We start from the raw sequence: 14497 nt of genomic DNA, 5'->3' as shown, positions 1-14497 counted from the left end.
AATATGCAGAGACTTTTCAAAGTCTTGCTTTAAGATTAGATTCAATACAGATTTTCATGAGCTTGCTTTTCTTTTAGCAGAATCATAGTCGATTTCATTCCTTCCCTTCGGGAGCAATTTTCGTCAAACAAGAAGAAATTTCCTTTTACTTCTAGAACTTTTATTCGAAATGGATAAAACAAATTTCATTAAGTTTTAATTATAACATTGCTTTTACTTGGAGGAATTATTTGAAATCTTTTTCTTGGAAAAATCTATAAAATCTTTTTTGGATGTGAAAATACCCTTTTTTTACCGTTTGGGGAAAAATTTTTCCGTAAAAACAGAAATTTATTTGAATAGACGGTTATTAAATATTCACAGTTGACCTACCTTCATGTTAAAGTCTTTTAATGTTTTATGAAATGGAAACCTTTTCAAATGGAAGAAATAAAAGATTCAATTACTTGATTTACATTTCAAATATAATTCTTTAGTTTCTCATCGTTTTAATTTATTTTAATACATTTAAAGCAAAATATTTATATATCTTATAAGAAACAATTTATTTTTAATTTTTATTACAATTATACTATAAATTAACCTTTATATAATAACATTTGTTATAATAACCTTTTCATATAAAATATCCAAAATATTATTTTATTCATAACTTTTTTAAATAATTTATTAAGTATTTAAAAAAATGAATTTTGTTTTATTTTCTAGTTTACTTCATTCTCAATATTCTATTTTATATTTATTAAATTATTTATATTTATTAAATTATTTATATTTATTTTAGCTAGTCTTTTACTTATGATGTCTTAATCAAAGATAAAAGCTGATTTATTTATTTATTTATTATTATTATTTGATTTTCTGATTAGCACCAGTGCAAATAATTCTGCAATGTTTACTTTCGTTGATTTTACTCGCACTAAATATTGTTAATTTTTCAGAGATAAGTTGGATTTGAACAACTTTTAGAAACAAAAAAATAGTTTTTATTCCAAAATATGTTTTTTTTCCACATATTATAATGACTGAAAGTAACAAAAGCCTTTAATGTTTTCGTAAATTTCTAATTAATTAATATTTTATGTTGCATTATTTTTTTTATATGTATTTAGTCTCGAATCATAAATTAAAAATATGCATTTTTTCTTGTACTTTGGGCAGAATTATATCCAAATATTTTCATTTTATGTAAATAAAATTAATTATTTTAACTAAGGATCTTGTTAATAATATTCGAGTAAACTAAAATCGAGATATTCCTTATGTCTTCCAAAACACTTTCGTGTTGATTGATAATTATCCTTAAATGCCATGTGGTTAGCAATAATATGTTATATAGTATAATATATATATTTTTTAATTTAATTTTAACAATTGGTGTGCAATTGTAGCTTTTGTCTTAATTTCAACAATACTTGTATTGTTGAAATTTTATTGTTGAATCTTGCATCATCGTATTATTGTATCTTGTGACGAGTTGATATTTTTATAAGTTTATACAAATTGTGAAATAACTGGAAGAGGTAATGTAATGAATGGAAGTGCAAAGCACTTCGATTTATCTATTCTACTATTAATCTATGTATTCTACTTTCGTTATTCCATTTAATCTCCCACAACGCACTACAATGAGGTTTCAAGTTAAGAAAATATCTTCCTCTCATATTTGAGAGCTATTTGTCAAAAATCGCGTGATTTCATGACATAATGATTCTCAAAATTAACGGAATACAGTTCAAGGATTGCTGAATAGTCAAAAGTGAGAGTTTCACTTCTGAAATTTGTAGATTTGTTGTAAAAAATAATAAGCACGAATAACAGTTTCATTTCTTATGTTCTTAAAGTCAAATGAAAATTTCTGTATAAATGTGTTCATGTTTGGCGATGATATTAAAAGTTTTTTTTTTCTCCTCTTTCTAGAAGTGTTTCAAACAGATGGATATCTGATACCCAGCACGAAATGCAACTACGAGATATCTCCGGAACAGGTGAATAAGACCCGAGGGAAATTTTATTCACCTCAATATCCAAGTAATTATCCTAGAGATATCACGTGCCACTATAGATTCACTGCAACACCAAATAATAGAGTAAAAATTGTTTTTGAACAAATTAGGCTCCAAAAAGGAGATCTAAGGTAAGATTTGTGTTTTATTGTTGTGTACTATTCACTACATATTTGTGTACTATTCACTACGCATCTCCGACTTATCTACTGTCATCAAACAAAATAAGGAATAAATTGCTACGAATAAATTGCAAAAAAATATCATAATTCATGGAATACTTTATTTTTTTCTATTAATTATATTTTTGAAAGTTGAAACACATATTTTTTCTGTACTAACATCACAGGTGTTGTAGAATTAGTGATGAACAGAAATATTTTATTTATTTTAGAAGAGGTCATTTGTCTCTGCCTTCCAATTTTTATTTCTCTTTTACTCAAAAAATTATTGGAAATCACGCAAAAGTATAAATTGATTTACTTTTAATCGATAGCTAAGATCTATAATAATTGGAATGCCATGAAAGAAGACTCTACCAATATGAAAGTTGTCAATAATTTAGTTTGAGAAAATCATAATCATCAACTATCTTTGTTTTTTTATTTAATATGAAATGATTAAAGCTAATAATAGCTAAAACTAAGAATATATTAGAGGCTTTTTGGAAGTGTTTTTTCAGTAAAATAAGAAAGCAAATACACTAACAATTTGTATTTTTTAATCTTTTATAAAAATATTTAAAAATGATACTAAATATTTACAATTATTGTACGATTATTAATTAGACTTTTAGGTAATATAGCAGGTTTCAATTATATAAGCTACATAAACTTACCTATTGTGAGATGCCGTTTTTTTAAAATTAAATTTTAGATGCTTAGCATAAAATAAATCAGATATCGTTTGTTATGAGCCAGATAAAATTCTGATTTATAAGAATGGCTATTAAAATCATGACAATGATATGAAAAGCGCAAGCGTTCTAAAAATGAAAGCGATTTAGAATATTTATTTCTTCTTTAAGTGTATTATATAGTGATTTCCATGAATTACTAAATTATTATAGATTACTACAGATAAAATAATTCAGTAAAATATATTAGCTGTAGTCAAAAGCTTAGTTTAATCATAAAATGTTAGCAATTTCGAATTTTTTCTTTCATTAAGTGCATTACACTTAATGAAATAAAAAACTTAATGAAAATGCTTAATGGAATTTATGAGAATCCCTATAATGCAGTGATTCTTATAAATTCCATTAAATGCGTGTTCTATCAAAGTAACTGAGATTTGAATTTAAAAGTTGATTAAGTTATTACCTGAGATATAAATATAATATGCAATATAAAATATAATATAAAATGATATAATAATATAATATCTAAATTCATTGTAATATATTATAAATATAAATGAATATGTATAATAAATATAAAAAATACTTTAAGAAATTGTATTACAGTATCATTTAATAAAATAAATTATGTACCCTCTCAACCATGCCTAAGCAACCATCTCTGTTTGCTTGATAAATTTGATGCGATTAATTTTTACTCTGATCTGACGATGTCAACAGAATGTAAACTAATAATTCTCATTCCAAAAAAAAAAATTGCTTACACTAAAAACTCTAATCTTAAAGAGAATGTCCTCAATTTTTTTATATAACTCCATACTTTATTGGAAAACTACTTTTTACTTTGAAAGGAATTTAGAATAAGCATAAAGTGAGATTATTTCCAAAGGCAGTTACTTGATCTCCAATACTTGAATAAAAGTTGCTTTTTTCACACCTCTCAAATTTCTGAAAATGAATTAAGGCTGATTTTAAACAAAAAAAGGCGATTGTTTGTATGTTCAGAAATTGAATTAAAATAATGAGCTTGAAATAATATTTTAGAGCTCATTTCTGTATTTATAGTCAGTAATTATTTTAGTAAAAGTCAGTCACTACTTACTCTCTAAATCTTGAATGCCTGGCTAAAAGATATGATTTAATTCTCCTTTAAAATTCTGAAATTCATATAAGCTGCTTTTGAAACCCAAAACCTTAACTTTTATTTTTTTATTATCGAACTGAAATAATAATCACAAAATCTAATGTTTAGTTTTTATCAATTTAGTGACTCAACTTTTAATGGTTGGATAAAGTGTATTTGTGTTTCACCTCAAATATTCTTCCAGAAAATGAACTGAATTACTACTTTTGAAAGAAAAAACTTAAGATGTTTAGTTACTTTATGACTGAATTAAAGTAATAAACATTATATTTTTAAGTGCTAACTGTTAGCAAAAGCCAGCTATTATATAAATCATTTCCAATTAGCTCTTGTTAGCTTAAACACTTAGCCTCGAATGCTTGAATAAAACAAATGTTATCTTTCTTACTATTATTTCTGAAAATGAATTTCAACTGTTTTTAAGACTAAACGTCCCAAACACTAATGTTTTGTAATAGTTTTAAGTTTTAAGAACAAAATTATTATGGTTCTTATTACATTAGTAATAGTAAATTTTATTATTTTTTGCTATTAAGCAAATAATTGTCAGTGTTTAACATTTTAGACACACATTTTTGAATACCTCCAAAAATCAATTTGTCTACCATTCTAATTAAAAGCTTAACGAAGTTAGTTGGTCTTTTTTATCACATCTAAATATTCTAAATAATAAATTAACTAATCTAAATAATGAATTGAGAAAGTATATTTTTTGTGTAGATAAATTTAGTCACTAAATCTCGAATACCTCTAAAAATTAATTAATTATTTTTTGTAACCTAGCTCTTAACGGAGTTAATGTGATTTTTTAAAATGAACTACTACTGAACTAGCAACTACTGAAGTTTTTATAACGGTGATTATTTTAATCACTAAATCTCGAATACTTCCTGAAATCAATTTGTTTACGTTTGTAACTAAGAGCTTAACGAAATTAAGCTTTAACGAAGTATTTTTTTTAACTAAAAGTAAAAATCTTTAAAGTATTTAAGTATTTTTTTAGTTCAGACTTTTTTAGTTATTCATTATCGAATACCTCTGAAAATCAATTTAATTATTTCTGTAATCAAAAGCTTATCGAAGCTATTACGTGGATTTTTATTGAACTAACAGTAATCATCAAATCTCGAATACCTCCGGAAATCAATTGATTTACTTTTGTAACTAAAAGCTTAATAATTTCTTTTTTTTTTCACGGAACTGAAGTAATAACCGCTAAATTATTTTAGTGTAGATCGTTTTAGTTACTCCATCTCGAATATCTCCAAGAAACAATTGATTGATTTTTGTAACTAAAAGCTTAATAATTTCTTTTTTTTCCTTCACGGAACTGAAGTAATTACCGCTAAATTATTTTAGGGTAGATCGTTTTAGTTACTCCATTTCGAATATCTCCAAGAAGCAATTAATTTATTTTTGAAACTAAAAGCTTAATAATTTCTTTTTTTTCCTTCACGGAACTGAAGTAATAACCGCTAAATTATTTTAGTGTAGATCGTTTTAGTTACTCCATTTCGAATATCTCCAAGAAACAATTGATTGATTTTTGTAACTAAAAGCTTAATAATTTCTTTTTTTTCCTTCACGGAACTGAAGTAATTACCGCTAAATTATTTTAGGGTAGATCGTTTTAGTTACTCCATTTCGAATATCTCCAAGAAGCAATTAATTTATTTTTGAAACTAAAAGCTTAATTTCTTTTTTTTCCTTCACGGAACTGAAGTAATAACCGCTAAATTATTTTAGTGTAGATCGTTTTAGTTACTCCATCTCGAATATCTCCAAGAAACAATTGATTGATTTTTGTAACTAAAAGCTTAATAATTTCTTTTTTTTCCTTCACGGAACTGAAGTAATAACCGCTAAATTATTTTAGTGTAGATCGTTTTAGTTACTCCATTTCGAATATCTCCAAGAAACAATTGATTTATTTTTGAAACTAAAAGCTTAATAATTTCTTTTTTTTTCACGGAACTGAAGTAATAACCGCTAAATTATTTTAGAGTAGATCGTTTCAGTTACTCCATCTCGAACATCTCCAAGAAACAATTGCTTTATTTTTGTGACTAAAAGCTTAATAATTTCTTTTTTTTCTTCACGGAACTGAAGTAATAACCGCTAAATTATTTTAGTGTAGATCGTTTTAGTTACTCCATTTCGAATATCTCCAAGAAACAATTGATTTATTTTTGAAACTAAAAGCTTAATAATTTCTTTTTTTTTCACGGAACTGAAGTAATAACCGCTAAATTATTTTAGAGTAGATCGTTTCAGTTACTCCATCTCGAACATCTCCAAGAAACAATTGCTTTATTTTTGTGACTAAAAGCTTAATAATTTCTTTTTTTTCTTCACGGAACTGAAGTAATAACCGCTAAATTATTTTAGTGTAGATCGTTTTAGTTACTCCATTTCAAATATCTCTAAGAAACAATTGATTTATTTTTGTAACTAAAAGCTTAACAATTTCTTTTTTTCTTCTTCACGGAACTGAAGTAATAACCGCTAAATTATTTTAGGGTAGAGCGTTTTAGTTACTCCATCTCGAATATCTCCAAGAAACAATTGATTTATTTTTGAAACTAAAAGCTTAATAATTTCTTTTTTTTTTTCACGGAACTGAAGTAATAACCGCTAAATTATTTTAGAGTAGATCGTTTTAGTTACTCCATCTCGAATATATCCAAGAAACAATTGATTTATTTTTGTGACTAAAAGCTTAATAATTTCTTTTTTTTTCCTTCACGGAACTGAAGTAATAACCGCTAAATTATTTTAGTGTAGATCGTTTTAGTTACTCCATTTCGAATATCTCCAAGAAATAATTGATTTATTTTTGAAACTAAAAAAAAGCTTAATAATTTCTTTTTTTTTCACGGAACTGAAGTAATAACCGCTAAATTATTTTAGAGTAGATCGTTTTAGTTACTCCATCTCGAACATCTCCAAGAAACAATTGCTTTATTTTTGTGACTAAAAGCTTAATAATTTCTTTTTTTTCTTCACGGAACTGAAGTAATAACCGCTAAATTATTTTAGTGTAGATCGTTTTAGTTACTCCATTTCAAATATCTCTAAGAAACAATTGATTTATTTTTGTAACTAAAAGCTTAACAATTTCTTTTTTTCTTCTTCACGGAACTGAAGTAATAACCGCTAAATTATTTTAGGGTAGAGCGTTTTAGTTACTCCATCTCGAATATCTCCAAGAAACAATTGATTTATTTTTGAAACTAAAAGCTTAATAATTTCTTTTTTTTTCACGGAACTGAAGTAATAACCGCTAAATTATTTTAGAGTAGATCGTTTTAGTTACTCCATCTCGAATATATCCAAGAAACAATTGATTTATTTTTGTGACTAAAAGCTTAATAATTTCTTTTTTTTTTTCACGGAACTGAAGTAATAACCGTTAAATTATTTTAGTGTAGATCGTTTTAGTTACTCCATCTCGAATATCTCCAAGAAACAATTGATTTATTTTTGTAACTAAAAGCTTAATAATTTCTTTTTTTTTTCACTGAACTGAAGTAATAACCGCTAAATTATTTTAGTGTAGATCGTTTTAGTTACTCCATCTCGAATATCTCCAAGAAACAATTCATTTATTTTTGTAACTAAAAGCTTAATAATTTCTTTTTTTTCATGGAACTGAAGTAATAACGGCTAAATTATTTTAGTGTAGATCATTTTAGTTACTCCATATCGAATATCTCCAAGAAACAATTGATTTATTTTTGTAACTAAAAATTTAACGAAGCTAATATGTGTTTTATTTTTCCCTATTGAATTAATTTTAGTCATTCAACCTTGAATTTCTCCAAAAATCAGTTCCTATACTTTTGCTACCAAAAGCTTAGCGAATGTAGTTTGGGCTTTTTCTTTAATGATCTAAAGTAATAATCGCTAAATTATTCTTTCAGTGCAGATTATTTTAGTCACTCAACTTTGAACACCACCGAAGATCATTTTATTAACTTTGTAACCAAAAGCTTATTGTTTCTTTTATCACTATTACTACTAAGCTAAAATAAATAACCACTAAAGTATGTTTTTAATACATATTATATTAATAAATCAATCTCAAATGTTTACCTTTTTTGAAAGCACGATTTTATGTATAGAAGAATCGTTACATAAAAATCACCATCCTAACATCTTTACATTTTTACGCGCTATTGGAATTATAAGTTGTATATAATTGTTTTATACTAGTTACCGTTTTAGTAAATTTACCATGAAGTTTTATTGATTTTAATGTATGTAACTTTACAACATTGTTTTAGAATTTTCACTATCTTATCAGATTTTATACATGTGCTTTTCTTAATCCTTTAATCTGTTTTTAAAACCGTGTGTTTGGCGCAGTATGTCCTTTTTTGGACCTTGTGCCACTAAACCCCACATTCAATTCAATTTTGAATGTCTGGATTAAAGATTTCTTTTCCCTCCAATAAGTCCGATAATATTTTTATTTATTTTAGAAACTAAAATCTTCAACTCTTATGTTTCATGATTGAGCTGAAGTTATAATCTCTTAAATTTTTATTTTTTTTTACAGTTGCCTAAATAGTCCAGACGTTATTTTAGTGTACGACGGATCCAACAAAAGTGCGCCCATCATCGGGCACTTATGCAACACAAATACTTTTGTGGAACTCGTCTCAACTGGAAGTGATTTGTTCATAGAATTTCACAGCAGAAGTCATTTTCCTGGACAAGGTTTTAAAGCATCCTACTTGTTTGACAGTGGACCTCCTCCTCCCCGCATCAACGACATCGACGTGCCTTACATGGGTAAGTCATATTGAATTACTTTTCTAAGCACCTTCATTCAGGCGTTTTCGTAAATATTTCAGGCAGGTTGGTCTTATAAAACCGGCTCGGAAAACTCGAAGGAAGTACATGGTTAGAGGCTTGCACTAATTTTAAAATATAATATTTTCATTCAAATTCGAACTATGTGCATAGTTTTTATACATTTTCTGGAGCACTAATATTTGAGTAACTTTAATTCTAGAGTTGTTTGTTTATATTAATTACATTTGATTTTAAAATTAATTAAGTAAATAATGAATGTTAGAAAACTGCATGTGTGGGATGATGAAAAATAATGATAAAATAATAATATTACAGATGATAAGAATTTTCGAAGTTATACTTTGAGATGTTTAGAGAAATGTTACGCGCTCGTTGCTTAGCTAACCATGAAAGAAAACATGGTAACAAAAGTAAAAAACACGAAGGAAATTTTCTTTCTTCTATACAGATGTCTAAAAATTGAAGAAATTGGATAAAAATTATTCTTTTTGAGCAGCATATTTGACAACATATTTCTTGAATACAACAGAGTGCTTCCTTTTTAGAGAAAACTTAAAATTTATCCCTTTTCCGAGAACAACGCCAGTAATGTTGTTTCTAATAACACTTGAACAAACCAAGCTCACAAGCTATTAATTTTTTGCAAATTAGGTCAGGAAGGTGCGCCTTTCGTTTGACAAGAGAGCACCGCAAAGGTGAAAGTACGTTTTAGCTCAGAACCATACGAATTGATGGCAGCAACACTCATTCCGCTTATTCAATTTAGATATAGATCTGAATGGGAAGGAAGTTTTCTCATGATTCCTGTACATGGTACTACTTCGTGACCGAGCTCATGACTTTAGATTCCATATTTTATGAGCATGCATGTACTTGGTGGGTTTTAGTAGATTCGAGATTCCCTAACTACTGGGCTGCTACGGCCCATGCAATTGATATTACTCTTATATGATCTCATATTGAACTTGCATATTGCAAGCGGCAAATGCAATTATGCATCAGGGATAGTTTACATTGAGATGAACTTGAATCATTATTTTAGTACAGAATTGCAAATAAAAAAACATTGCAATATGCATTTGTAACATCAATTTGCACTATAAGGAAAAGTACTTTTTTCCATGCTGGTGCAACGAAAGCTCACACTGTCCGAGATGACTTATGAGTCTAAGAAAAGCTGCTTTAAAACCGGGGAAAAACGAAAATGATTCCTTAAATTCATCACACACAAATGCCATGCTATGAAATAATAGTAATAATTTCTAAAGCTGATATCTAAAAGTCCATGTTGCATTGTTAGCTATCAAACTAGTTTAACTGCTGAAGAGGCAAATCAAAGCGTTAATAACAATGACAAAACACAAAACAATGGCATGCGGTTGCAAATGTTTGTTATTCTGAAATATTTATCTAAACCATAAAAATAATATCTCTTTTGAACAATAAATCAAATCTTTAATAACAATAACATACAACAAAACAGCAAATTTAGTATTCGTAATTACACGGAGATCTTCGGAAGATATTCGTAATTCTAAAAACTTACAATAGGTCTGCTGAAAATAAGTTTTAACTTTTGCTCATACTAGAATGTGTCCAAGGTCAATTTTAACCCAAATCTATTTTACATTATTACGATTGAAAATCTCTGTTAGAATAAAAATGTTCAATGTTAATAACCATAACATACAACAAACCAACAACTTACAACTAAGTTATTCGAAATTCTGGAAACTTACAATTGAACATCTGATGAATTCTAACTTTTGCTGATGAGAGAATAAGGCTAATATCAATTTCAACCCAAATCCATATTACAATGTTGCCACAGAAAATCTCTGTTAGAATGAAAATTTTTAATTTTAATAAAATTAACAGAAAATAAAGCAATAGCTTACAAATGTAAAAGTTTGTTATTCTAAAAAGTTTTACTAGGACTCCCGATAATAAGTTTTGACTTTTGCTGATAAGATATTAAGTGCAACGTCAGTTTTAATTCAGATCTATTTTACATTGTTACCCTCTGAAAATGTCTGTTAGAATAAAAATGTTCTATGTTATAAAATTAACAAAAAATAGAGAGATAGTTTACAAAGGTAAAATCCTCGGATTCCTGATAATAAGTTTTGACTTTTGCTGATAAACACTTAATATAAATGCAATATCAATTTTAATTCAGATCCATTTTAGATTGTTACCTTTTAAAAATCTCTGTTAGAATAAAAATGCTCAATGTTATTAAAATTAACAAAAAATAAAGAGATAGTTTACAAAGCTAAAAACCTCGGACTCCTGATAATAAATTTTGATTTTTGCTGATAAGAGAATAAGTCCAACTTCATTTTTAATCCTAACGTATATTGCATGTTACCCTTGAAAATGTCAGTAAAATTGAAAATGTTCAATTTTAATAAAATTAACGGAAAATAAATCAACACCTAACAAAGATAAATGTTTGTTATTCTAAAAACTTATACTTGAACTCCTGATAATAAGTTTTGACTTTTGCTGAATAAGTCCGATGTTCCTTTTAATCTAGACATTTATTGGAAAGTATTACTTTCGGATGAAATGGCAATACTTTCTAATATTGATTAATCTTTGAAAGACCAGAAATACTGTTGAACCCCAAATACAAACATACCAGAAAGCCGAAAATTCCAGAATAAACACCGCAAAGATCTGTGGAGATATTAAAACGGAAATATGGAAATTTGAGTTCGAGGTTCCAGAGAGCTGTGAAAAGCCTGGAATCGGTAAACAAAAGAAGCTGACTTTTCAATCAGCTTTTACTATACCGGAGAAATGCATTGTGGGAAAAAGTAATGAATCCTTTTTTTTCCTCCAGTGTTTCAGTATATAAATATTTCATTACGAAATTCAACGAATAAAACTATTTCGTAGAGCTTGGCGGAATGGAAAATTTTGAATAATATAATGTTATTAAGCTTTTCTCTAGTTTATTGGCTATATTTTGCATTTTAGAATGAGGAATAGAATATTAAACATGCGTGAAATTTGCTCGATAAAATAACAAAACCATTCTTTTTATGGACAAATCGAAGATCGGAGTTTTATTTTGATCGTCTGTATTTGACAGGGTATTGGAATAAAACACATTCAATTCTAACAAAACAGAATTTTTCAGAACTGTATTTCTAACTTAAAAAAATTTAAGGAAATATTTAACTTTTTTAAGTTTGAATAATTTTGTTTTTTTACACAAGATATGATGAATGCTGCTAAAATTTTACTGTGAAATTTGCTTATTTTTTAAAAGAAGACAAATAAAAGTTGAGTATATTCATTAATATAACTTTTAAAGTAGTGTAAATGTTAGTTACGTATTTTTATGCAGCATACTTTGAAAATATCATTTTCAATATATGCATTTAAAACAGAATTTTCAACTTAACTAAAGTAATTAAATATTTTTTTTTTGCTTAATGGCGGGAACTTGGGTCTATTTCCCATTGGCCTCAGAAATGCCAGAATTGCTACTCTCTTATCATTACCCAGTGAGCACCTACGGCTAAGCCACGGCGGTGGAGTAGCGTCGCCCACGTCATACAACCACAAACCCGTTTATAGGGCGGGTTACATTCACACAATCACACAGAAGAAAGGACATAGAACACACATAGAGAGAAAAAAAACATACATGCCCTGAGCGGGATACGAACCCGCAACCATCGGCTCCGCAGTCCGGCACGTTAACCACTCGGCCATCTGGTCGGCAGTACTTAAATATCATTTATGTACTATTGTTACATCAGCACACATCACCCCAACCATGGCCAAGCAACTAAGGTAAGTACTTTAAGGTAAAGGAGTAAGTGACCTATGTGAGAAAGCGAGGTAGGTAAGCACTTTTATGGTTGAAGTTGGTAGCAATAATTTTTCCGTATGAGATTAGGGAGCTCAGGGGACAGAGCGCTAGGACACAGATTCAAATCCTTATTTATTCTGCTCTTTATGAATTCTACTCACTGGTCGCACCAACCACGGTGCTTCTGACATAAAATGTCCTCTACAGTAAACAGATCATAGGTTAGAATCCTCTTGCCGTCGGGATAACCGTATCAGGTTTCTGTGATTTTCTTCTCAATGTTACGCAAATACGCGTTAATCCTCACGAATTAATCCTAACGAAGGCTAAAATTGTCTCAATGTTCTCTTGGATTTGGATTGGGCTCAAAATTACATGGCTACGGAGTCAAACATCGATAGTCGTAAACTCAGAATTGGGTCTGTCGGCTGTTCAGTGCTGTTATAAAATAAAATGTAAAATTTCTGTTTATATAATTGAGAACGTTCAAGAATTCTCTGCAGTTATTAGCTATTTGTTTTGAATCGGGATCACTTAGGAAAATCTCGGAGACTATGAGTATAATTCAACAAACAATTCGGAAAAAAATCAAAATGCTAATGTTTTATTAAACTACTAGGAGGCTCCACCCCCTGCTCTCTAACGCTCGCCAACCCCCGAGAATTGCTACGCAATCCTATGTGGTTCACGCCGTGAACCATGGCTCGCTGCGCTCGCTCGCCAATGAACACAATGTTCTAGCACAAAGGCATAATATATTATCATCAAAGACATAGTATTTTATCATCAAAAACATAGTATTGTACTTATGTAGATGAATTCTACCGATGTTCTTATTGGCTTTTAAAAAAGTATATTAGCTATTTAGAATTTACATGGTGAAAAAATCAAAACATTAGCTAAATAAGAAACATATTAGCAAAATAAATTATCAAATATTGCTTCACTAATATTCTGCATTTTAAAGCGTGAAAATTCAATGCATAAATAAGCGCGAAATATAAAAAAATTCAATGCATTCAATACAAACACTTAAACGTTTTTTAGACGTTTAGGTAGCTCCCAGTAGAAAAGTATCAATTTAACAGCGGCCTTTTAAAGCATTCTCACTTCTATTAATTAATTAATTCCTAATTGAGTTTAAATTAAATATTGTCACGTTTTTAGTGCATGAATCTGAATTGAACAACCTGATAATGCTCACTCTGGTTATTGTTATCGTACGTGCTCTTGCGCGCCGAATCCAGTCAATTAAAAATGAAAACTGTTGCCAGCGCGAGAAAAGAAATATCATCGGTTTTATTGATACATACTTACGTATTAGCGTTTTATATAATATAGATTTATTAATAATGTTGACTAGAATTGTTTGTAAAGCGTTTTCATATTTTTCTATGTCATGCCTTAATTTGATGCAACAGTTGCATTAAAATCAAGAAAGCTATTTTACACACTCGGTCCATCCTGAGTTGTTGGGATGGCACTGATGGGTAGAATAGACTGTTATTAAAAATAATTGCAATAAAATCATTAACAATAAGTGTTGATTAAATTACATTATTTTTTGGTTTTTATAAACAAATTATGTAGCATTTGGAAGAAGTGTTTTACTACAATGGCTAAAGAATCAGAAAAACGAAGGAATTTTAATTAAAGCAAATTAAAAAGTCAGAAAAAGGAAATGGATTGGTGATCCTTTAACAGGGTGTTTTTATCAACTTTTTTTGGCTACTTTAAACACAGCATATTCTCCCTCAGCATAGGCTATATTATTCTCAATCTCTCCCAAGGTACAGGCCCCAAAACTTTTTTTAAGGAAAAATTGCGTTGTACTTTGT

The 14497-nt window shown here is 28.4% G+C and overlaps 1 protein-coding gene across 3 annotated transcripts in view; it reads left to right on the top strand.

The window, feature by feature from the left end:
- The window catches only part of LOC107453302 (suppressor of lurcher protein 1), a 1096374-nt gene that overhangs the window by 449334 nt on the left and 632543 nt on the right, over positions 1-14497 (top strand). For all 3 annotated transcript variants that reach the window (XM_071184104.2, XM_071184106.2, XM_071184105.2), the window contains exons 6-7: positions 1921-2137; positions 8571-8806. In XM_071184104.2, coding sequence (XP_071040205.1) covers positions 1921-2137; positions 8571-8806 — 453 coding nt within the window. The remainder of the gene's footprint in view (positions 1-1920; positions 2138-8570; positions 8807-14497) is intronic.

Source organism: Parasteatoda tepidariorum, chromosome 10 (assembly GCF_982258835.1).
Source record: "Parasteatoda tepidariorum strain Cologne lab strain chromosome 10, Ptep-v5.0, whole genome shotgun sequence".
Taxonomy (NCBI): domain Eukaryota; kingdom Metazoa; phylum Arthropoda; class Arachnida; order Araneae; family Theridiidae; genus Parasteatoda; species Parasteatoda tepidariorum.
Note: the sequence above shows the minus strand (reverse complement) of the source record. Positions and strands in the feature narration are given on the sequence as shown.